The following is a 19,849-nucleotide window of genomic DNA, read 5'->3' as shown; positions in this document are numbered from 1 at the left end:
ACGACGGGCAAACAACGAAACGAGATGAGGGGCGAGAATCAGCGATCGACGCCCAGCGAATGGGTCCAGACTGCAGGCGAGCTCACTTGGCCGTGCAGTGAGCTCCTGCAGGCGGACTTCAAGGGTAGAGCAGCTCAACGAACCCGAGCTGAGCGCGCGTGAGGCTGGCAAGCCTTGCGCGTGCCTCCGCTCCACCTTCGCACGCACCACGCTACCGGTAAGGCCTCGACGTCATACATGAGGCAAGTAGCCACGTTGACTGTACTGTACCTCCAGCGACACGATAATTACAGGAGCAGATTCCGGCAAGCCATCGCTCGCCTCGAGAAAAGCGAGCGGACACCGCGAAACTCCGGGTTCATCGGCTCACCGGCGGCTGTCCATCCTCTGCCCTCGCTCAAGTCTGCCACCTCCTCGAGCCACCCTCGGCTGTGCCCAAGCTGGCGTTCACCGACGCGTCCGCCAAGTTCAGGCGCGCACTCGCCTCGTGCTCGTCGTCGTCCCCGAGCCTAGCATACCTCCAGCGACTCTCCGACCGCCTCCCGCAGGACAGCTTTGGACGCAGAGACTACCGCAACACCGACCCGCAGACGCGCCAGACCTCGGTCCACCTTGCAGCGCTTAGGGGACGGGCGGACGTTGTTGGCTGGCTCCTGTCCGAGGATCTCGAGCTGTCAAGGGTGCGTTGCGGCGCACTCTTTCTGCCGTGGAGTGTGCGCTGACACAGACGATGGCACAGGACGTGCTCGGAGAGACTGTGGTACACATCGCTGCCGCCCACGGCTATGTCGACATCCTTGCCCTCGCTCTCGAGCGGTTCCCGTTCGCAGTAGACTTCGCCAACTCGCGCGGGCAGACACCCCTTCATGTCGCGGCCATGAAGGGTGAGCTCGAGGCGGCGCAGATGCTCATCGACTACGGGAGCGACTGCGACGCGCCCGACTTGCAGGGCAACTCGCCATTGCACTACGCTTCCAGCTGGGGACGGGTCAACGTGCGTTATCCTTTCCTTTCCTGCCCATCACGTAGCTCACGAAAGAGGCGCTCGCAGGTGCTCAAGCTGCTCGTCGACTTTGACTGCGCGACTGATTCGCGCAACAGCGAGGGCTTCACGGCAGCGGAGTACGCATACAGCTTTGGTGTCCTGCGCGAGCTAGAAGATGTCCGTCTCTCTCCGACCATAGTGCAAGACACTCGCTGACTCAAAGGATTGGCAGTGCATCCGCCAACACCTCCAGGACGTGAAGACGGCGCAGCGGTCGTCGCGTCGCAAAAACAGGTCGCGCAAGGACACGCTGCGGTCAAAGCGCCGCGGGTCTACCTCGGCACTGTCTATCACGCTGCCGTCGATTGCTACGCAGGCGGAGGAGCGAGATTCTGGTCAGCGCTCCGCGTCGTCCAGCGCGAGCGGGTCACCCATGCCGGGCCACGGGCTCGGCTCGCTGCAGATGCAGATGAGCCCTGTGCCGCAGCTTGGCATGCCGATCCCGCCGACTCCGGTCGATGGCTCGCCAGTGCATTCGCCGCCGCCCACTCGACGTCCGACTGCCTCATCGGACGAGCCGGACACTCCTCGCACGCCTGCCTCGCCTTATGGCAATACGACTTCACCGCAACCATCTCCACTCGCCTCTCCCGTGTCTGGAAGTCGCCCTTCGACCCCGTCGGACCTCTCGCCGCTCGCCGTTCGTCGCGTCAGTCGGACCGCTTCGGGCATGTCGACCGTCTCCACTCCGACAAGCGCGGCTCCGTCGTCGCCGTCAAGCATGGTAGCCCCGTCCCCTGCTTCCGGCCTGTCTGGCACGGCCTCCTCCGTCCAGACTGCAACCCCGACGCCTGCCTCGCCTACGCCTGCCTCGTCCGCGCGCGCTCCGACAACGAGGCGATTCAGCGCGCTCAGCAACGCGTCCGACTCGTCTTCTTCGTTTGCGGTGGCCCATGCGGGCTTGCCGCCGGCCGTGCCGCTGACGCAGGGGCGCGCGCGCGTCGTCTCTGGCGCATCGGCCGCTCCGAGCAGCTCAGGCGGCTACAATACGTCGTCTTCCTCCCTCGGCGTTTATCCCGTCCATCCCGTCCCGGCGGCTCTCCAGCCAGGAGGTCCTGCGAGTGCCTCTGCTCCTCTGCTTTCTCCCAGACCAGCCGCGCCTCCCTCCCCTCCGCCACCTCCGCACCACAACAAGCTGATCCGCAAGTCGCGCTCGCACGCGCAGACTCCCACGCTCTCGCTCGACGCCGCCTCGCTCGGACTCGCAGGCTCTCCCCCTGTGGCCCAGCAGCCGATGGTCGGCCCGCCGCCGCCCGCTCCGGCGGTCCCGTTCCAAGGCGGGACGCTCGGCCTCACGGGGGCCGGCGCAGGGCGGAGCGTGAGCGGCCCGCCGGCCGCCTCTCTGCCTGTCCTCCCACTCCCGGGCGAAGCCGAGAGCGGCTCGGCGCGCTCGTCGTTCGATGCGAGCGTGCTCGACGAGCTGCGGCGCGCGAGTGCCGAGCGGGAGCGGGAGCTGCAGCAGCAGCACAAGGGAAAGGGAGGGCACAAGCTGCGGAAGGAGAGGAAGGACACGGGCGGGAGTGCGGGGGAGGGCGCGCTGGGGAGGGTCGGGACGCGCGAGAGGGAGGAGCGCGAGAAGGAGAAGGCGCATCATCATGGCGGGAGGTTGGCACGGGCTTTCGGGTTCAGGAAATGAATCATGTTCCAGCGCGACGCGCTTTGGCGCTCTATCCGTTTGTGTTCTCTCCCTCAACTCAGTCTCTTGGCGAGCGTCCAGAGAGGAAAACCAGATTGCATGCAGACTCCTCCTGCTCCTCCAACAGCCACACCTATACGACGCCCGCTCAGTGGTGTGCGCCATCCGCGCTCGCAACGATCGCGTCGTCCTTTTCCCGCATGCGGAGGAGCTGCTCCTTCTTGTCCGCCAACAGCTGCCGCTGGGTCTGCCTGCGAGCCGAGAAGCGAGCGATGTAAGCGACTCGGCTCTGAGAATGCTCGAGCACCTGTCCAGCATTTGGTCAAGCGTATCCAAGGACGCACTCTGCGTGGTAGGCGTAGTACCCGAGACCTGCGAATGCTCCTGTCGAGAGAGCGTGGCCGCCGAGGTCTGTGAGTTGCTCGACAAGCTGTCAGCAACTCGGTCCAGCGTCACACTACGCCGGTGCTATGCGCCGTTACGGCCCTGGCGCGCTTGATGGTGCCGCGGCGAGGATTGGAGGGAGACGAGGCGCACTCTCAAAGATGTTGCGCTTCATGATGGCCAACTGGTAGCAGCGGACACCGAAGCCGAGGGACGCAAATCCGGCAATGTAACCGAGAAGAGCTGCACCAGCGGGCGAGGAGAGCGGCAGGTCAGCTCGGGAGATGAAGACGAGGAGGCGGCGAGAGGAGAGGGACGCACGCATGACGAGAGGCGGGAGGAAGGGCGGACGAGCGGAGTGGAGGTGTGCAGAGCTGTGTGTGCGTTCACCAGCCCGTCAGTCTGCGTGCTTGGTGCACTCGGCACTGCCTGCTCCGAGGCGGAGTGGGCCAAGTCCACAGAGCCTCGTTCTCTCGCCGTTGGACTGCTCGCGCCTGCCAGAGGTCCCCAAAGCACTCGAGAAACTCACAGAAGCAGAGGGCGCGGGAAAGTGCGAGGGCGACGTGCAGCGGAGCGGACGAACCACGGAGAGAGGGTTGCCCTTCATCCTCTCGCTCCTCTCGCCGGCCGCGCACCGGGCAGGCTATTGGACGAGATGGATGGCGAGGTCTCGCTGAGGGGATCGGGTCTCGCCCAGCTCGCGCTGCTGTTGGAGGCTTCCATGCCCTCGTCGTCGTTCGCAACACCTGCGTACAGCAACTTCTCACTTTCGCTCTCTTGGGTGCCGCCGTTGTGGGCCTTGGTACTCGTCACTCTATACGCGTGGCGAGCTTTCCGTCTTCGCTACCTGCCGAAGCGGATCCGACTGCCCGAGACCGACGAGGATGGCCGTCCTCGACAGAAACCTCTCTTCGCCGTCTTCGTCGAGGATGAGGACATTCTCGCTGCAGCGGACGTCGAGTGTAACGACATCGAAACGACGGGCGCAATGCGAGAGGCCGTACTGCCACCAACACCGCTTGCGGTGGTCCTCATCCCGCTCGTCGAGACCCTCGGCTGGCTCGCAGTCACCATCTTCTCCTTCATGCGGCCGACTGGTAGTAATGGCGACCTCCTGCGCTTGCTTTCCTTCTCTGGAGCCTGGGTGAGTCCGCCCAGACTCAATATGGCGCAGCGCTCACATGCGCCGTGACAGGCGATCGCTTTCACCCTTCAGCTTTGGCGGCGAACAGCCACTGCGCCGCTCTCGCTCCTCTCGCTTTACGTCGTCTTCAGCATGCACGCGCTCGCCGATCTAGTAGACTACGCCCGCTCGCATACCGACACAGCTCCGTCACTTCTTCTCCTCGCGCAGTTCGCGAACATGCTTCTCCTGGCCTTTCTCGTCACCGCCATCCTGCGCATGCCTCTCAGTCCGCCTCTCGACGTGGTCATTGCGCTCTATCGTGCGGCGACGCATGGTAGCGAGGGCGAAACACGCCCGCGCTCGCCGGAAGACGCAAACACCGTTCTCGGCGCCTTCACGTACTCGTGGCTTGGCGACATCATGCGCGTCGGCAAGTCGCGGCCGCTGCAACCTGGAGACGTATGGCAGCTCAGCCTGAGCAATCGAGCCGAGGTCCTCTCTCGCCGCTTCAGCTCGCTGAGGTGGGCTGCCTGCTACTTTCTCGATTCGCGCAGAACGCTGAGGTGTGCATCTTGCAGGAGCAAGACTCTCACGCGCAAGCTCTTGCGCGCTTCGGTGCGTGACGTCTCGATTGACGCGACCCTCAAGCTCGTCGCATCGACGTCCGACTACCTTCGGCCGTACTTTGTGCAAAAGATCCTCGAAAACATCACCCTCTCCTACAGCTCGCCCATCCCTATCCCTTCTCCTCTATCCGAGTCCCCGGCACCCTGGTCGCCGCGCGAGAAAGCCTATCTCTTCACCGCGCTCGCGTTCCTCGTCTCGCTCGTCAAGACCCTCTCGCAGCAGCGGCACTTCCACTACGCGCGGCGGATCGGCATGCGCTTGCGCAGCGAGCTCACGGTGGCACTCTTCGAGAAGAGCTTGAGGAGGAGGGAGACAGCGGGGAAGAAGAAGGCGGAGGGCGGCGGGACGGGCGAGGAGAAGGACGAGGAGGACGAGAGCGCCTCGATTGGCAAGATCATGTCAATGATCTCGGAGGACGTCAACCGCGTGCTGCGCATGGTGAGGCGGTCTTGCTTGGACTTTTGCGTGACCTCCTCTCTCATGCTCAGTTGCGCAGGGCTGCGACTCGCACCTCATCTACGGCGCGCCGCTCGAGATCATGCTTGGTCTCGTCTTCCTGTACAAGTGAGTTCTGGCGCTTCTTGCGTGCAGGTTCAGGCGCGTATTGCTGACCTGGCATACAGCCTGATGGGCTGGAGCGCTCTACTTGGTTTCGGCGTCCTCATCATGAGCGTTCAAGGTGCGCCTCTCCTCCCTCGCACTCTCGCTCGTCTCCTGACTATCGTGTCCAAGGCAACTATCTCATCGGCAAGGTCGCTGTACGTGTTGCTCGCAACCGTCAAGCTGCCGGGGACCGCCGCCGCACCGCGCTGCAAGAGCTTCTCGCCGAGATCCGCACAATCAAGCTCTTCGGCTGGTCGGAAGCTTGGATCGACCGCGTTGGGGACAAGCGTCAAGCTGAGCTCGACTGGCTTGCGAAGGGTAAGGACTTTGGTCGTCCTGGCTGACGAGACTCGCTGACGGCGGCTGCTTCGCACAGACTGGCTCGTTCGGTACGCTTCTTCGACGCTTTGGGCGCTGCTCTCGCTCGCTGTCCCGCTCGTCTCGTTCTGGGCATACGTCAAGCTGCAAGGGCAGGATCTCACGGTCGCAATCGCCTTCACGGCTCTCTCGCTCTTCTCTCTGTGCGTCTTGTCTTGCTGCGCGCAGATGCCAAGGCTGACGCTGCCTCCGCGTCAGCGTCCGCGGCCCGCTCAATCAGATCCCAAGCTTCAGCATCCGCATCCTCCAACTCAATGTCTCCATCTCACGCATGGAGGCCTTCTTTGCCGAGCCGGAGATCTCGCAGCACGCCGTGGCCGAGCAACGCGCAGCGGCGCCTCGTCTCGCCATGCACGGGGCGACGATGCGATATGCAGGCGCAGACTCGGGAGAGCCGGCCTTGCAGGATGTGACAGTTGTCCCGCCCGAGGGCAAGCTCACTGTCGTGTCCGGCCCAACGGGCTGTGGAAAGACCTCGCGTGCGTCGCTTTTCATCTCAGCTCGCGCACCAGGCTAGTGTCCTCAATTCGTTGCTTCGCAGTGCTCCTCGGGTTCCTCGGAGAACTCGAATTGCTACGTGGCCGAGTGGAGCTACCCGCGTCGATGTCCTACGCCGCTCAGCACCCATGGCTCGAATCGCTCACGGTGCGCGACAGCATGTGCGTATCGTTCAGTCACGTCGTATTCCACTAGCTGATCTCGCGCTTCACGCAGTACCTTTGGATACCCGCTCGACGAGAAGCGTCTGTCGGCGGTCATCAAGGCGTGCGCTCTCGAGCGGGACCTCAAGATTTTCCCCGACGGCGTGCAGACGTTCGTTGGCGAGCGCGGTATCTCACTGAGTGGTATGACGACGCTTGTGCCACCCGGCCGGCAGGGGAAGTTGACAGGCATCGCATTGCAGGGGGTCAAAAGGCACGGCTCGCTCTCGCTCGAGCGGTTTATGCTCCAACTTCGGTGTGACCGTCCGTTCTGCCGATACCTATAATGCGCTGACCAAAAAATTTGCAGCATCTTCTGGTCGACGACGTTTTCTCCGCTGTCGACGCGCACACCTCACGGCATCTCCTCACCCACCTCTTCTCCGGCCCGCTTCTGCGCGACCGCACCTGCGTCCTTGTTACACATCACGTCGACCTACTCATTCCGCTCGCGTCCTGGTACGTTGAACTCGAGGGCGGGCGCATCCTTCGACAGGGAGAGGTCCAGAGACCTGAGCGGGTGTCGGCAAAAGCAGCGGTAGAGGCCGAGATCCAGCGGATGGAGGAGGAAGACTCCGGGACGGAAGCGTCGGAGGAGTTCAGCAAGATGGAGGCGGCGGCGTCGCCGAAGGGGCGAGTTACGGGCGCGAAGGTCGAGGGGTGGACCAGCGGCGAGGTGCAGCGGTCGATGTACACTGCGTGCGTTCCGCGTTCTGCTCCCTCTTCCATGCTGTGTGCTCACGCAAACTACACGCAGCTACTTCTCCGCATCGAGCTATCTCCTTTGGGCTTTCACCCTCGCTGCAATCTTGGCAAAACCAGCCTTGATTTTCCTCGAGCAGTTCTGGCTTCGCCGTGCGCCTTTACTGCTTGTTCAGGCGCCGAGATTCCAGACTAATCTCACTCCCCCGTCTTCCAGGATGGGGCGAAGCGGGCGACAGCGGCAAAGAGGTCGATTCGACATACTACCTGGCCGGCTACGGCCTCATCGGCCTCGCTTCCGCCTTCAACACGATGCTCATCGTCATCCTTGTGTCGCTCGCGTCACTCCGCGCGTCACGCACTTTATTCGACCGCCTGCTCCGCCGCGTGGTCTACGCCCCTCTCAGGTTCTTCGACGTTGTCGCTCTCGGCACTCTGCAAAATCGCTTCACCAACGACATTAGCATGGTCGACGACGGACTCGCCGTCAACGTCACCGAATTCGTTGGCAACATCGCCCAGATGGTTGCAGCTCTCGGCGTCGTCTCGTTCGTCCTCCCCGCCGCGCTCGTGTCGTCCGTTCTTTTCATGGCCATCTACGCGTCCATCTTCCGCTCGTACCTGGTCGTCAATCGCGACGTCAACCGCATCGCCGCTACGACGGCGTCACCGCTGTTCTCAAGCTTCGCTGAAGCGCTGCGCGGGATCGTCACGATCCGCGCCTTCGGCAAGCAGAAGGAGTACAGGGCGCGCTTGTGTCGGACAATCGACGACACGCTGAGCTTCTGGTATCTGGGTGCAACACTCGATGTGCGTGTTCGTCGCATCTTGGGCTACATCCCCTTTGACGCTGGTCCACGCAGGTGTGGCTGTCGATCCGCACGCAGGTCCTTTCGGCCTTCTGCCTCTTGGCAACCGCCACGTTCGCCATCTACTACCGCGTCTCGCCGGGTCTATGCGGCATCGCAATCACGTCCTCGCAAGGCGTTATCCAAGCGCTCGACTTCCTGTGCACGGCCTACTCCCGCCTCGTCCTCGCCATGAACAGCCTCGAGCGCATTACCGAATACCTGGACCTGCCGCAGGAGCCCGCAGGGGGTGTCATTCCGCCAGCAACGTGGCCTTGTGCGTCAGCCGAGGCCAACTTGCCGCTGCTCGAGGTGCGGGACCTCGTTGTGCGGTACGCGCCCGAGCTGCCGCCCGTGCTGCACGGCGTCTCATTTGAGCTGAGGGCAGGAGAAAGGCTTGGCAGTGCGTCTTGAGCGTCACGCTGCTCTGGTACTCCTCTTGCTGACCTTCGCGATCGCAGTCGTGGGTCGCACGGGAAGTGGCAAGGTGTGTCTGCAGCCTGTAGACCTCGGCGACCCGGAAACTAACACCACCGTCCTCTGCAGAGTACGCTGGCGAGCTCTCTGCTCCGCTTCACCGACCCGGAAAGCGGCGCCATCATCATCGACGGCGCATGTCTCTTTCGCCTCCTTTGCTTCACGATTAGGCAATAATCGTAGTCTTCCTGCAGCTCGACACCACAAAGGTCTCGCTCACTGACCTGCGCCAACGGATCACGCTCGTACCGCAAGAGCCGACGCTCATCGAGGCATCGCTGCGCGAGAACCTCGATCCGCTCAGCGAGCACAGCGACGCCGACTGCCTCGAGGCCTTGCGGCGTGCGCATCTCATTCACTCGTCCGAGTCGGCTACGACGCCGGGTACGGTGACGCCCGTTGCTGCGGGAGACGGCGTCCAAGGCGCCGGCGCCACGGCTAGGACCGAGATTGCGCTCGACACGGCCGTCGCGCTCGGCGGTACCAACTTCTCTGCCGGACAGAGGCAGCTGATAGCTGTCGCTCGAGCGTGCGTCGTGCATTCCCCTTCACAGACCGTCCAAATGACCGAGTTCCTCCTGCACAGCCTGCTCCGCAACTCGCGCATCGTGATCCTCGACGAGTCTTCTGCATCCCTCGACCATGCGCTCGACGCACAACTGCAGCGCGTCATTCGAGAAGAGTTCGGCGACGCAGCGGTGCTGACTATCGCTCATCGACTGTGCGTCGCTTCCCGTCTTGGGTTCTCCCCGACTCGAGAGCTCAGTCTGACGTCCTCTATCATTGCGCGCAGTCGCACCGTGGTCGACTACGACCGTATTGTCGTGCTCGACGCGGGTCGCATCGTCGAACTCGACACGCCAGAGGTCCTGCTCGCCAAGCAGGACGGCGTGTTCCGTCGGATGTGGGAGGAGAGCGGCGGCGGGTGCGATTCGCAGTGATGTCGTAGCTGTAGATATTGAGTCGGTAGCGCAGTAAAACGTTAGCGGAATCTGCGCAACCAAGCGGAAGCACCTGGTCGAAAGCAGAACATGCGACGAGGCTCGAAACAATCGCATTAGACGCAGTTTGTCTTTTCTGGCGTCAGGTGTTACTCTAGCAGTGCCTATACGAGCCACGTATGCCCCAGGAAGCTGGCGGGGATGATGTCAACGCCTGAGCTTGGTCGAGCGCGGAGACGAAGCGAGCGGGTCTCGTCCGCACGACTCGCGGCTCGGCTCTCGAGCGAGCTTACGAGCAAGCGCACGATGGACCTGGATCTCGCAGGAGACGATCAGGCGTTCGACCTGCCCTCGCCGCTCCCTGCGGGCGCAGACTCGCCGTTCGCGGCTGCAGCTCAGGCGGGCCTCGCTGGCGGCGCACACGGCGCAGCAGGAGGACAGCGCCGCCGCAAGGGCCTCCCCGTGCACCGCTGCCGCTTCCCCGACTGGGCGCCGGCCAGCGTCAGCGCACTCGCACTCACCCCGACCACCTTCGATGCCGGCTTGCTCGGACTCGGCGGCGACTCCGACCAGCGCGGCGTGCTCGCCGTCGGCAGGGCTAACGGCGACGTCGAGCTCATGGTCTGGGGCGGGCACCAGGGCTGGATCGCGTGGAGGGTGCGCTCGACCACCTCGTCCTCCTCGCCGGCACTCTCGCTCACCCGTCTCGTTCCCTTCCGCAGACGCTCCCTTCTTCGTTCCCGCTGCCGAGCCAGCGCACCTCGCGCAAGCCGACCTCGCTCCTGTCGCACCTCGTCTTCACGCACCAGACCACGCTCAGCTCGGGCGATCTCGACCTGTACGAGGGAGATGTCGAGGGCGCAGAGCAGGAGGTTCGCCGGCTGCGGCGCGAGGGCGTGCGCTTGTTCGGTGTCGGTGGTGTCGGAAGTGAACTGGTCGAGTGGGAGTGGGGAGGGCCGGGAAGCGGAAAGGCAGTCGGGATGGTCAAGGTGCGTTCCCGCTGTCCCGTACAAGCCGGTCTCCTTAGCTGACTCCCTTCACTCTCTCCAGTCGACCCTTCCGACTCTCCCGCCCATCTTTGCCATCGCCGCCTCTCGTGCTTCATCGACTCTCGCGATCGCCTGCGAGGACTCGACCATTCGCATTCTCAACATCATGGACGGCGAGCTCGAGCTCGTCTCGAAGATCGAGGTGGGCGGGCCCGGCAAGGTCCGCGCCCTCTCGCTTGCCTGGGCGCCTCCGACCGCACCCGTCTCGAAGGGCAAGGAACGCGAGGATGCCTCAACGCTGCCGGAACACCTGCAAACGCCCAACGAGACCTACCTCGTCGCCGGATGCTCCAACTCGACCATTCGACGTTTCGATGCGCCGCCATCAGGGTCGGTTGCGGGCGTCTGGCGCGGAGGTGCGCGCATGACGCTCGACCGGCTCAAGGGCGAGCACACGGTCGTGTGGACCATCGCAGTCCTCGAAGACGGCACGGTTGTCAGTGGTGACTCGATGGGCAACGTCAAGTTTTGGGACGGTTCAAACGGGACGCAGGCTCAGAGCTTCCGTGCGCACAAGGCCGACGTCCTCGCACTCGCGCTCGGGTCGGACGGTTCGTCCCTCTTCACTTCTGGTGTCGATCAGAAGACGGTCGAGTTCCGCCGCGTCACTGTCGCATCCGCACGTGTGCACGACGTTCCTGTCGGGCGGTGGATTCAGGCGTCTGGACGACGACTGCACTCGCACGACGTCCGCGCTATCGTCGTCTCGCCGCCCTACGCCCTCCCGCTCCCCTTCCTTCCTCCGTCCGATTCGCTCCCGAAGAAGACGCTCGTCCCGGTCATGACTTCCGCCGGCCTCGACCTCTCGCTCATCCTCACTCCCGTCTCTCCCGCGCCCTCTTCCTCCTCCTCGAAGAAGCGCACGTCGTCCGCCGCACTCGCCAACCCCGTCTCGGACGTGCCCTTGACCGAGTTCGAGTCGACGACGCACCGCCGCGCAGCGTATGTTCCGCAGCGCGCGCGGCCGTTCGCCGTCGCGGCGGGCTCGGGCGCGCCCGACTCGCCTCGCCTGCTCGTGTGCCGGAGGGAACGCGGCGTCGGCATTTGGAGGCTCGAGGACCCGAAGCGCGCCGGTAGCACGAATGGCGGGCTTGGTGCGAACGCGGCGCCGCTGAGCAGGGTCAAGTGGGGGCGGAAGAAGATGGCTCTTGGGCTGGATGCGGAGGAAGAAGAGGAAGACGACGAGGAGGTGGGAACGACGGGTTACGAGAAGGTTGCTGAGCTGGATCTCAAGGTGAGCAGGCGTACGACCTCGAGCCACGGAGTTCGCGACTGACACTTCAGCTCGCTTGCAGGTCCAGACGAACCTCATCGCCTCGGCCGTGTCGCCCGACGGGCGGTGGCTCGCCGTTTCCGATCTCTACGAGACCAAGCTGTTCCGCCTCTCGTGGCGCAACGGCGAGCTCGTTCCCCGGCGACAGAAGGCGTTCGCCGACACCCTCGCCGCCGGCTTGCCCTCTTCCTCTCTCGGTACCGGCTCTTCCTGCATCGCCTTCACGCGGGACTCGCAGCGCATGGTTCTTTCGACGGCTTTCGATGCCGCGACCGCCGTTGTCCAGCTCCCGCCGGGCAAGGAGGAAGAGTTCGAGCTCGTCGCCGTCTTTGATGAGGGCGTTCGTTCGCGCCTCAACGGTGTTGTGAACGGCAAGGCGGAGGCGGACGGCGAGGACGTCGAGATGAATGGTGGCAGCCACTCGGACACGGACAGCGACAGCAGTGACGACGACGATGCACCTTCCTCTGGCCCGACCAAGCGCACGCCGCCAAGCGTCGTATGTCTCGCCGTCTCGTCCGACGGACGCTTCGTTGCGACGGCAGAGTCGGACCGTGCCGTCAAGGTGTACGACGTCGCGTCGCACAAGCTGCACGCGACACTCCCGACCCCTCTCCTCGTGCCGACCTGGCTCGCCTTCACCCCCTCCGCCTCGAACACCTTGACCTCCGGTGCTGTCGAGCCCACCCTCATCCTCGCACTCCCCTCGAACGCCCTCCTCCTTTACGGCCTCACTTCGCACCGCTTCCACCCGTGGGCGCTCCCGCTCTCGTCTCGCAAGTACAACACGCTTATGGACCTGCGCGAGCCCGCGCTCGGCGTCGCGTTCGAGCCGCGCCGTGCCGACTCGCTCTCGGCCTCGACCGCGTCTTCACCTGCAGAGCACGTGCACCCTTCGCGCCGCGCGGCGGTGCAGAGCGGCGGGGCAGAGTCGAGCGTCGCCGTCGTGTGGGGCGCAAACTGGGTCGCCAAGATTGACGTCGAGGCGCTCAGGCGCGACGGCGGGTCGCACGCCGTCGCCGATGCCAAGGCGGGCAAGGGCAAGAAGGGCGCGAAGGGCGCCGCCGCTGCCGCTCACGCGCGCAGGGACGCGGACCGCAAGCGCGCGCGCGAGGACGACGACGACCTCGTCGGCGGCGGCACTGGCAGCAAGGCGGCCGACGAGCCCAAGCCGCTTGAGATCCGCGTCACGAGGCGGTACCAGCCGCTCGTGCTGTTTGACTTTGTCGGGCAGGGCGAGCTCGTCGCCGTCGAGCGTACCTGGTTCGATGTCGCGCGCGACCTGCCGCAGGCCTGGGTCAAGGCGGGGCAGTTTGGCACGTAGACACGGCGCTCATCAGGCCAGGCGCTCCTGCACCTCGCAACGCATACCGTATCCTCTCTCTCTCACGGACTCCGCACACTAGGGTTGCTAAGAGGAGAGATTACTGCTGAGTGTACAAAGGGGGACAAAGACCGATACGACGCCGCAGCCGCCCTTGCTCTACTTCCGCCCGTGCTCCTTCTCATATTCGAACCACCCGAGAGCACCCTCGGCACCGAAGATAGCAGCGAGGCCGACGCCGACAGCCGAGACGACGCGGCGGTCCCAGCGCGGCTCGTTCCAGTGCTTGTAGGCAAAGTATGCCGGGACGGCGACGAGGAGGAGGTTGGTGACGCCGACGAGGCCCGATGCCGCGTAGGGGTGCTGCTTGGCGAGTGCGCGGCCTTCGCGCTCGACCTCGCTGGCCTTGCGCTGCAGCTTCTTGGCCTGAGGAAGCGGCGGTCGTCAGCAGAGGGTCTTGCCTTGCGCGAAGGAGACAACCCGGCGAAACGCACGTCCTTCTTGGCCTCGCGCTCGGCCTTGTCGGCAAACTCCTTGATCTCCTCCTTGCCCTTCTGGTACGCGCCGGCGGCGTCCTTCTCGAGCTGCTTGCCCTTGCGCTTGACGTCGTCGAGGATCTCCTCGCCCTTGTCGGCGGCCTTTTCGGCTTCGGCGCTCGCGGTGCTCTTGGCCTGCTTGAGCTCGGCCTGGGCCTGGGCCTTGAGCTGCGCCTGGTCGCGCTGCGCCTGGTGCTCCTGCGCCTCGCGGAAGTCGGCGTCGACAGAGTGCGGCTCGTCGGCGTGCGAGACGGCCTCGCGCAGCTTCTCGATCTCGTCGCGGTCGACCACTGCAGGGGAAGTGCGAGTGTCAGTGACTGTCTGCGCTTACTCTGCAGTCCCGGCGAGGCGTCAGGCGGCGAGGCGGGGGCGGATCCACGTCGATGACGCGCATTCCACAGTTCACTCCAAAGTCGCACGACTCGCCGCCTAGAGCGGGGCAGAGGCAGGGCAGGGCAGCACAGGATAGACTGGAGCCCAGCTCACCGTGCACCTTGTCCTCGACGAGGTCGTCTGCGTTGGGCGAGACGGGGCGGTCCTGCGACTGTTCGGGCACGACGAGCAGCTCGGGCGGCGGGACGGCGCCGTGGTCGCCCTTGGGCACGTTGTGTGCAGCAATGTCGGCCCACGATTCGTTCTTCGGTGCCATTGTGTCTTTAGAGAGTGGATATGCGGGAAAGGTGAAGAACGCAAGCGAAGCCGTACGCCGATCGCACCGGCTTCGCAGAATGCGTCGTCCTTCCGAAGCAAATTCGACACGGACTGAGTTCAATGACCAGGCTGGATGTTAACAGGAGGTCGCACGGCTCAAACTTGTCCCTTCCTGTCATCGAGTAGTAGTACATGATGCAGACATTGGCATGGTCTACGTCCCCTACGCACTCTTCCTTGAACCTTCTCGTACATCCTCCGACAGCCTGCCGTCGTCCGAGCGACGCCGCGAAGACCGCCCCTCCTCCCCGCTCTCGACCTCGTCCCCTCGCGAATCATCCTCGTCGTCGTCGCCGACGACGTAGTACCCGCCACCGCCTTCATCGTGCCGTCCGACAAGTCCGTCCGCCTCGCTCGAGCCGAAAGAGCGGGACGAGGGATGCCCCATGCCGACCTGCTGCTCGAAGCGCTCGCGTACCTCTTCGAGCGAGAGGCCCTTCGTTTCTACAGTGACCGAGCGCGAGTCAGCATCGGACGTGCAAACGGACAAGGCTGATCAGACAGAAGCAAGACATACCGGGGAGGTACAGCCAAGTGAAGATCCACCCTCCGAGGCAGACGAGGGCAAAAAAGCCGAAAGCACCAGCAGGCGTGAGCGCTGCGGATGAACCGTCCTGCGAGTCAGACGCGTTCATCGGCGCAAGGGCAGCGACGTAGCGCACCTTTTGAGAGGTAGAGAAAGGTCGACGAGACGAGCAGGTTGGCTGTCCAGTTACACGCCGTGGACAAGCCGTTCCCGATCGCTCGCAGGTCCTGATTGAACACCTGCGAGTTCAACGAATCAGTCCCGCGTCCTCCCCCTGTAACGATAGACGACGCGTACCTCGCTTTGCACCACCCACGCTGCATTACCGATCCCGAGTGCGTACGCGCAGCAGAACGAGACCATCGCGAAGAGCGCGACGAAAGCCCAGGGACTAGCGCCGACATCCACCGCAGCGACTGCGTCCTCCACTTGTGCAGGCGGCGAGGTGGGGATGAAGATGAAGGCGAACGCGAGGAGGGCCATGCCGACCATCATGCCGAGGAGCGTGCGGAGCAGAAGCAGGCGCCGCCCGACGCGATCAATCAGGCGGAGCGCAACGAGGGTTGAGATAAAGTTGGAGACGGCAATGAAGACGGCAAAGGCGGCGGGTTGGGAGAGGTGCGTCGACTGGATGATCTTGCCGGAGCTACAGTATCGACCGGAGGTGAGCGTGTCAGCGACCTTTCGACCGAGGACATCGTGGATCCCGTCTCCAATCAAAACGATGTCAGGCGACTCACTAGTACATGAGGCAGTTGAACCCGGTCGCTTGCTGAAAGAACTGCAAGCCCATGGCGACGAGCAGCGCCCTGCGATTCGCGCAGTCCTGCCACAGCTGCGCGAGCCTCCCCTTCCTCAGATCCGTCCAGCTCCACTCCCTCGCACGCGCGGGCCAGCTCAGGACCATGCGCTCGCGCGTGTCGCGCCCGTCGCCGAGGGGCTCGCCCACCTCGGTCTGGATCCGCTCGATTCGCCGCTGTACCGCCTCGTGCGTCAAGTGCGGGTTCAAGCGCTGCAGCGTCTTGCGCGCGGGCGCGACGCGGCCGTGCCGCAGCTGGTGGCGGGGCGACTCGGGGAGCGCGAACGAGAGGACGAGCTGCGCCAGGGCGGGAACGGCGCCGAGGCCGAAAGACCAGCGCCAGCCTTTGTGCACGTGGGAGAAGATAGCGTTTATGAGGTATGCGACGACCTGCCCGCCCGTGATGAGGACGACGAGCGAGGCGACGATCCGCCCGCGGAACTTTGCCGGCGAGAGCTCGGCGAGGTAGATGGGGAGGACCATCGAGGCGAGTCCGACGCCGAGTCCGACCATGACCCGCCCGAGCACGATCTCTTTGTACACCTGAGCAGCCTGTGTGGAGAGCGCTCGCGTCAGCCTCAAGACGAGACCAAGCGGAAGAACCGTCCGAACGTACCGCCTGCTCCAACGCGCCAATGGCAAAGAGCACTGCCGCGCCAATGATGACAGGTTTGCGGCCGAGCCAGTCCGACACCCTGCTCGCGACGAGGCTGCCGCCGAGAGCGCCCCAGAGCGCCGAGACGACGATGCCCGTCTCCTGCGCGAGCGTGAGCGGCTGCCCGCCGAGGTCGCTCCCGATGAGGAGGAGTGCGCCGGACGTCACGCCCGTGTCGAACCCGCTGCAGGAAAGGGAGCGTGAGCGGGATAAGCGGGCCATGTGGGGGGTCCGAAGAGGACAACAGCGCACAACAGCAGCCCTGCGTGCTCGGAGGGATCAGCGGGGGTTAGCTGGGAAGGAAAGAGAGTCCACGCACCTCCCAAGCCCGCCACTACGACGATGCGCACGAGTGCTGGCGTCAATTTGCCCTCATCGTCGTCTTCATCCGCGAGGCCATCGCCGGCAAGATGCGGCACAGCAGGAGACCAGGAGAGCGCGGCAGCGGCGTGCTCGGGACTCAGGGGCTCGCTCGCAGAGCTTCGCGGGCTGTCGAGCGGTGTTGTGCTCATGCGAAAGTGCGCGGCATGAGCGAGAGCAGGAGGACGACAAAGCGTCAAAGCTTCCTTCGGCGCTCATGGAGCGCGCTCGGTCCCTCACGAGCGCGGGCAGACAGTATGAAACAGATGACAGTGTCTGCGGGCGATGAAAAAGGGCAAGAGACGTCTAGAGGGGGAGGCGAGCACACGAGGCGCGGTAGCTACAGACGAGCATTCAAGTCGCCGGCGAGTCACGCCTCGACGAACGCGCGGTACGCGACAACGCGGCCGCCCTTGGCCTCGACGGTGACCTCCTCGCCGGCGCCGACGAACCAGACCTGGCCCTCGCGCTGGATGGCCTCGTCGCCCTGCGTCCACTTGAGCCGCGCCGTCTCCTTGCCGCCGTCGAGCTGCGTAAAGATGAGGATGCTCGGCCCGTCGATCGGCGGGTACACCTCGGTCTCACCGTCCTGGAGGTCGGTCAGGAGGACCGAGAACTCGTCGATGGGCGGGTCGTATAGCGTCGTGTGCTTGGTCGTGCGGAAGCCGACCGCCTCCATGATCTGCTCCGAGGGCGGCGACGATGTGTATGTGAGCATCGACGTGAGGGTCGGGACGTCGCGGAGTTTGGGCGTGAGGCCGGCGCGGACGACGTTGTCTGCGCAACAGCGGGAGTCAGTCGGCCGTCCAGCTCTGCGCACGCCATCGGAACGCACCAGACGTCGCCATGCACTCCATGATGTCTGTGGGCACATTCAGAGTTAGCGCGGGCTTGCCTCGAACCACGCCGGAGAGACGCACCGCCGTCGAGGTAAGCGTGCGGCTCGTTCGCCTTGAGGAACGCCGCCTGCCCCGGCTTGAGGTGCACGATGTTGAGTACAAACGTGCAGAAGACGCCGACATCGCCGGGGAAGTCGCCGTTGAGCGTCTTGACGAGCTCGCTCTCCTCGCGCTCGAGTCCGGCGCCGTCCTTCTCGACGCGCGAGACGAGACTCTTGACCTGCTCCTCGACGTGCTTGTCGTCGGCCTTCATGAGCGCCGAGAAGAGGTCCTTGAGGCCGGCCTTCTTGTCGTCCTCCGAGGGCGACGACGACGACAGGAACTTGGACTTGAACGAGTCGGCGACGGACGAGCCGACAACGGTCGCGAATTCGGGAACGGAGTCGAGGAACGCGGCAATTTCGGACGGGCGACGGAAACCGCAGAAGCCCGAGAAGTCGGTCAGCGCAACCGCCATTTCGGGCTGCGAGCGAGCAAGACGGGGTCAGCTTCTCGGTCGACACGATCTGTGTCGTTCGTCAGGACTCGCCTTGTGGTTCGGGTCTGTACGATCAAATTTGTTCAGCGATCGCTTGCAAGGAGGAGAAGTGCGTGGCGCACCCTTGTAAATGTCGGGCCTCTCAGCATGCAGCCTCTGCGCGAGCGGCTTGTCCGGGTGTGCCTGAATCGACAACGCCTTGCGGATAGCGAGCACCTGTTGCATCGAGCGCGGAAATGAGCCCTCCGCCGCAAAGAGCCTCGAGGAAGGACTCTCGGGCTGACCTTGAAGAGGAACGGGAGGTCGTCGCCAAACTTGTGGACGACCTTTTCGCCGAGGAGCTCCGGGCGGGCCTTGAGGTACTTCTTGAGGTCCTGGCCCGTGGCGTAGAGCGTCGAAGGGCACGACGGGTGCGTGCCCATCCACAGCTGCGCGTAGGTGAATCCGACTCGAGGTCAGCTTGCTCGTCGAGGCTTGGTCAGGGAGGACGCGCGTACCTCTGCATAGGGCTTGTTCTCGTCGTACTCAAAGTTGGGGAGGCCCTGGGCAAAGTGCGACACCTTTGACCCGTCCTGCAGCAATGCACGCGTCGAGGTCAGCGGCAGCTCGACGCGCGGCTCATTCGAGCAGCTGTGGCCGTGCAACGCGTGTGCAGAACGAAGACTGACCTTGCCGAGCTTGCCCCAGTCGTAGCTCTGTGCGCCGCAGACCTGCAGCAAGTCGCGCAACTCGGGCGCATCAGCTCGAGCGTCGCGGGGAGAGCGAGAAGTGCAGGCAGGGACCGAGGGACACGCACGATCTCAAACACGGGAGACTCGGACATCCTGCTCTGCCGTTCTTTGGGGGAGAGGCGCGTGCAAGCCACGGCGAGCGCGCTCATCTCGCGTCGCTCTCGCCTCGATCTCGCCGCATACACTCGCTCCGCTTGCAGCGTCGATGCTACGTACTGCTGGGATGCTTTGCACTGGGTCGAGTTATGCTAGAGAACAGAATGCTACACGGTGAGAGGGTTTAGTGCTTGCCCGGGAGCGAGTCCGTCTTGCCGTCCTTCTTGGCCAGGATCGCCTCGTCCTCTGCCTCGAGCTGCATCCGTCGACATTGAGTCAGCACCTCTCGAGCACTGCAGCCATGAGAGCGAGACAGCGGGAACGCACCTCGGCGTCGACCTTTGCGCCCCGACTCGGCTCGTTGTTGCTCTGCGCCGCAACGTGCGCGCCCTCGTACGCCGACTTGGCCTCGTCCTTGCCCTCCTTGTCAAGGCGCGACGCAGCAGCGACCTGTTGGAGCGGTGAAAGAGCGTAAAGGTGGGACGAGGGTGAAAGAGGACGAGAAGGAGACGAGACGCGAAAGCGTCAGCGCGCAGCTCCGGAATGCAGCACGGGGACGAGTGCAGGGGATGGGGACCCACCGAGTTGGCGTGCGAGCGCTCGTCCTTGCCGTCGAGGAGGTTGTGCGAGTTCTCCTTGCCCTGCTGGTACGGCTCGGCCGGGTTCTGCGGCGCCTTGTAGCCCTCGCCGAGGTCGCCCGAGCCGGCGTGGGCCTCAGTCTTGGCAATGGTCGACATGGTGTGATTACGGGGTGTGGGTGGGTGTGGAAGCGGAGGTTGGTGCTGCAGGTCGTGTGCACGCGGGCGAGTCAGCGAGAGCGGGAGGGAAGTGCGCGAGGGCGTGCGAGGCGTCGAGCGAGCTGAGACGCACGAGTGAAGCGGAGCTGTGAAGCGTAGCAAGCGTGTGATTGGGAGAGAGAGAGAAGGAGAAGTACGCCCGGGCGG

The 19,849-nt window shown here is 64.4% G+C and overlaps 8 protein-coding genes across 8 annotated transcripts; 3 read left to right on the top strand and 5 right to left on the bottom strand.

Moving 5' to 3' along the window:
• Positions 1–24: 24 nt before the first annotated feature.
• Positions 25–2,681, top strand: JCM10292_002704 (uncharacterized protein; the record flags this gene model as incomplete). Its single annotated transcript, XM_076648060.1, has 5 exons — positions 25–97; positions 403–680; positions 740–994; positions 1,052–1,162; positions 1,218–2,681. 5 exons carry the CDS (start codon positions 25–27, stop codon positions 2,679–2,681), a joined length of 2,181 nt encoding a protein of 726 aa, XP_076506283.1.
• Positions 2,682–2,829: 148 nt separating this feature from the next.
• Positions 2,830–3,390, bottom strand: JCM10292_002703 (uncharacterized protein; the record flags this gene model as incomplete). The annotated part of the gene is made up of 4 exons (XM_076648059.1): positions 2,830–2,932; positions 3,026–3,092; positions 3,219–3,308; positions 3,387–3,390. The coding sequence occupies 4 exons, from the start codon at positions 3,388–3,390 to the stop codon at positions 2,830–2,832; spliced, it is 264 nt and encodes an 87-aa protein (XP_076506282.1).
• A 396-nt stretch (positions 3,391–3,786) lies between these two features.
• Positions 3,787–9,468, top strand: JCM10292_002702 (uncharacterized protein; the record flags this gene model as incomplete). Its single annotated transcript, XM_076648058.1, has 20 exons — positions 3,787–4,209; positions 4,261–4,712; positions 4,770–5,256; positions 5,315–5,382; positions 5,442–5,497; positions 5,551–5,739; positions 5,798–5,942; positions 5,998–6,278; positions 6,341–6,458; positions 6,514–6,644; positions 6,704–6,756; positions 6,811–7,199; positions 7,258–7,355; positions 7,420–8,012; positions 8,066–8,453; positions 8,512–8,537; positions 8,597–8,662; positions 8,722–9,056; positions 9,114–9,248; positions 9,321–9,468. 20 exons carry the CDS (start codon positions 3,787–3,789, stop codon positions 9,466–9,468), a joined length of 4,581 nt encoding a protein of 1,526 aa, XP_076506281.1.
• Positions 9,469–9,774: 306 nt separating this feature from the next.
• Positions 9,775–13,114, top strand: UTP4 (small subunit rRNA maturation protein UTP4; the record flags this gene model as incomplete). Its single annotated transcript, XM_076648057.1, has 4 exons — positions 9,775–10,125; positions 10,191–10,457; positions 10,519–11,751; positions 11,813–13,114. 4 exons carry the CDS (start codon positions 9,775–9,777, stop codon positions 13,112–13,114), a joined length of 3,153 nt encoding a protein of 1,050 aa, XP_076506280.1.
• A 159-nt stretch (positions 13,115–13,273) lies between these two features.
• On the bottom strand, positions 13,274–14,299 carry JCM10292_002700 (uncharacterized protein; the record flags this gene model as incomplete). Its single annotated transcript, XM_076648056.1, has 3 exons — positions 13,274–13,540; positions 13,609–13,940; positions 14,137–14,299. The coding sequence occupies 3 exons, from the start codon at positions 14,297–14,299 to the stop codon at positions 13,274–13,276; spliced, it is 762 nt and encodes a 253-aa protein (XP_076506279.1).
• Positions 14,300–14,524: 225 nt separating this feature from the next.
• Positions 14,525–16,853, bottom strand: JCM10292_002699 (uncharacterized protein; the record flags this gene model as incomplete). The annotated part of the gene is made up of 8 exons (XM_076648055.1): positions 14,525–14,805; positions 14,879–14,959; positions 15,024–15,126; positions 15,185–15,533; positions 15,628–16,238; positions 16,303–16,525; positions 16,594–16,603; positions 16,661–16,853. 8 exons carry the CDS (start codon positions 16,851–16,853, stop codon positions 14,525–14,527), a joined length of 1,851 nt encoding a protein of 616 aa, XP_076506278.1.
• Positions 16,854–17,071: 218 nt separating this feature from the next.
• Positions 17,072–18,901, bottom strand: JCM10292_002698 (uncharacterized protein; the record flags this gene model as incomplete). Its single annotated transcript, XM_076648054.1, has 9 exons — positions 17,072–17,478; positions 17,537–17,563; positions 17,622–18,063; positions 18,130–18,143; positions 18,201–18,294; positions 18,363–18,506; positions 18,576–18,650; positions 18,747–18,788; positions 18,875–18,901. 9 exons carry the CDS (start codon positions 18,899–18,901, stop codon positions 17,072–17,074), a joined length of 1,272 nt encoding a protein of 423 aa, XP_076506277.1.
• A 188-nt stretch (positions 18,902–19,089) lies between these two features.
• JCM10292_002697 (uncharacterized protein) lies at positions 19,090–19,642 on the bottom strand (the record flags this gene model as incomplete). Its single annotated transcript, XM_076648053.1, has 3 exons — positions 19,090–19,161; positions 19,233–19,355; positions 19,487–19,642. 3 exons carry the CDS (start codon positions 19,640–19,642, stop codon positions 19,090–19,092), a joined length of 351 nt encoding a protein of 116 aa, XP_076506276.1.
• Between the last annotated feature and the right edge of the window lie 207 nt (positions 19,643–19,849).

Source organism: Rhodotorula paludigena (assembly GCF_050403205.1).
Source record: "Rhodotorula paludigena JCM10292 DNA, Rt_paludigena_JCM10292v1_ctg13, whole genome shotgun sequence".
NCBI lineage: Eukaryota > Fungi > Basidiomycota > Microbotryomycetes > Sporidiobolales > Sporidiobolaceae > Rhodotorula > Rhodotorula paludigena.
Note: the sequence above shows the minus strand (reverse complement) of the source record. Positions and strands in the feature narration are given on the sequence as shown.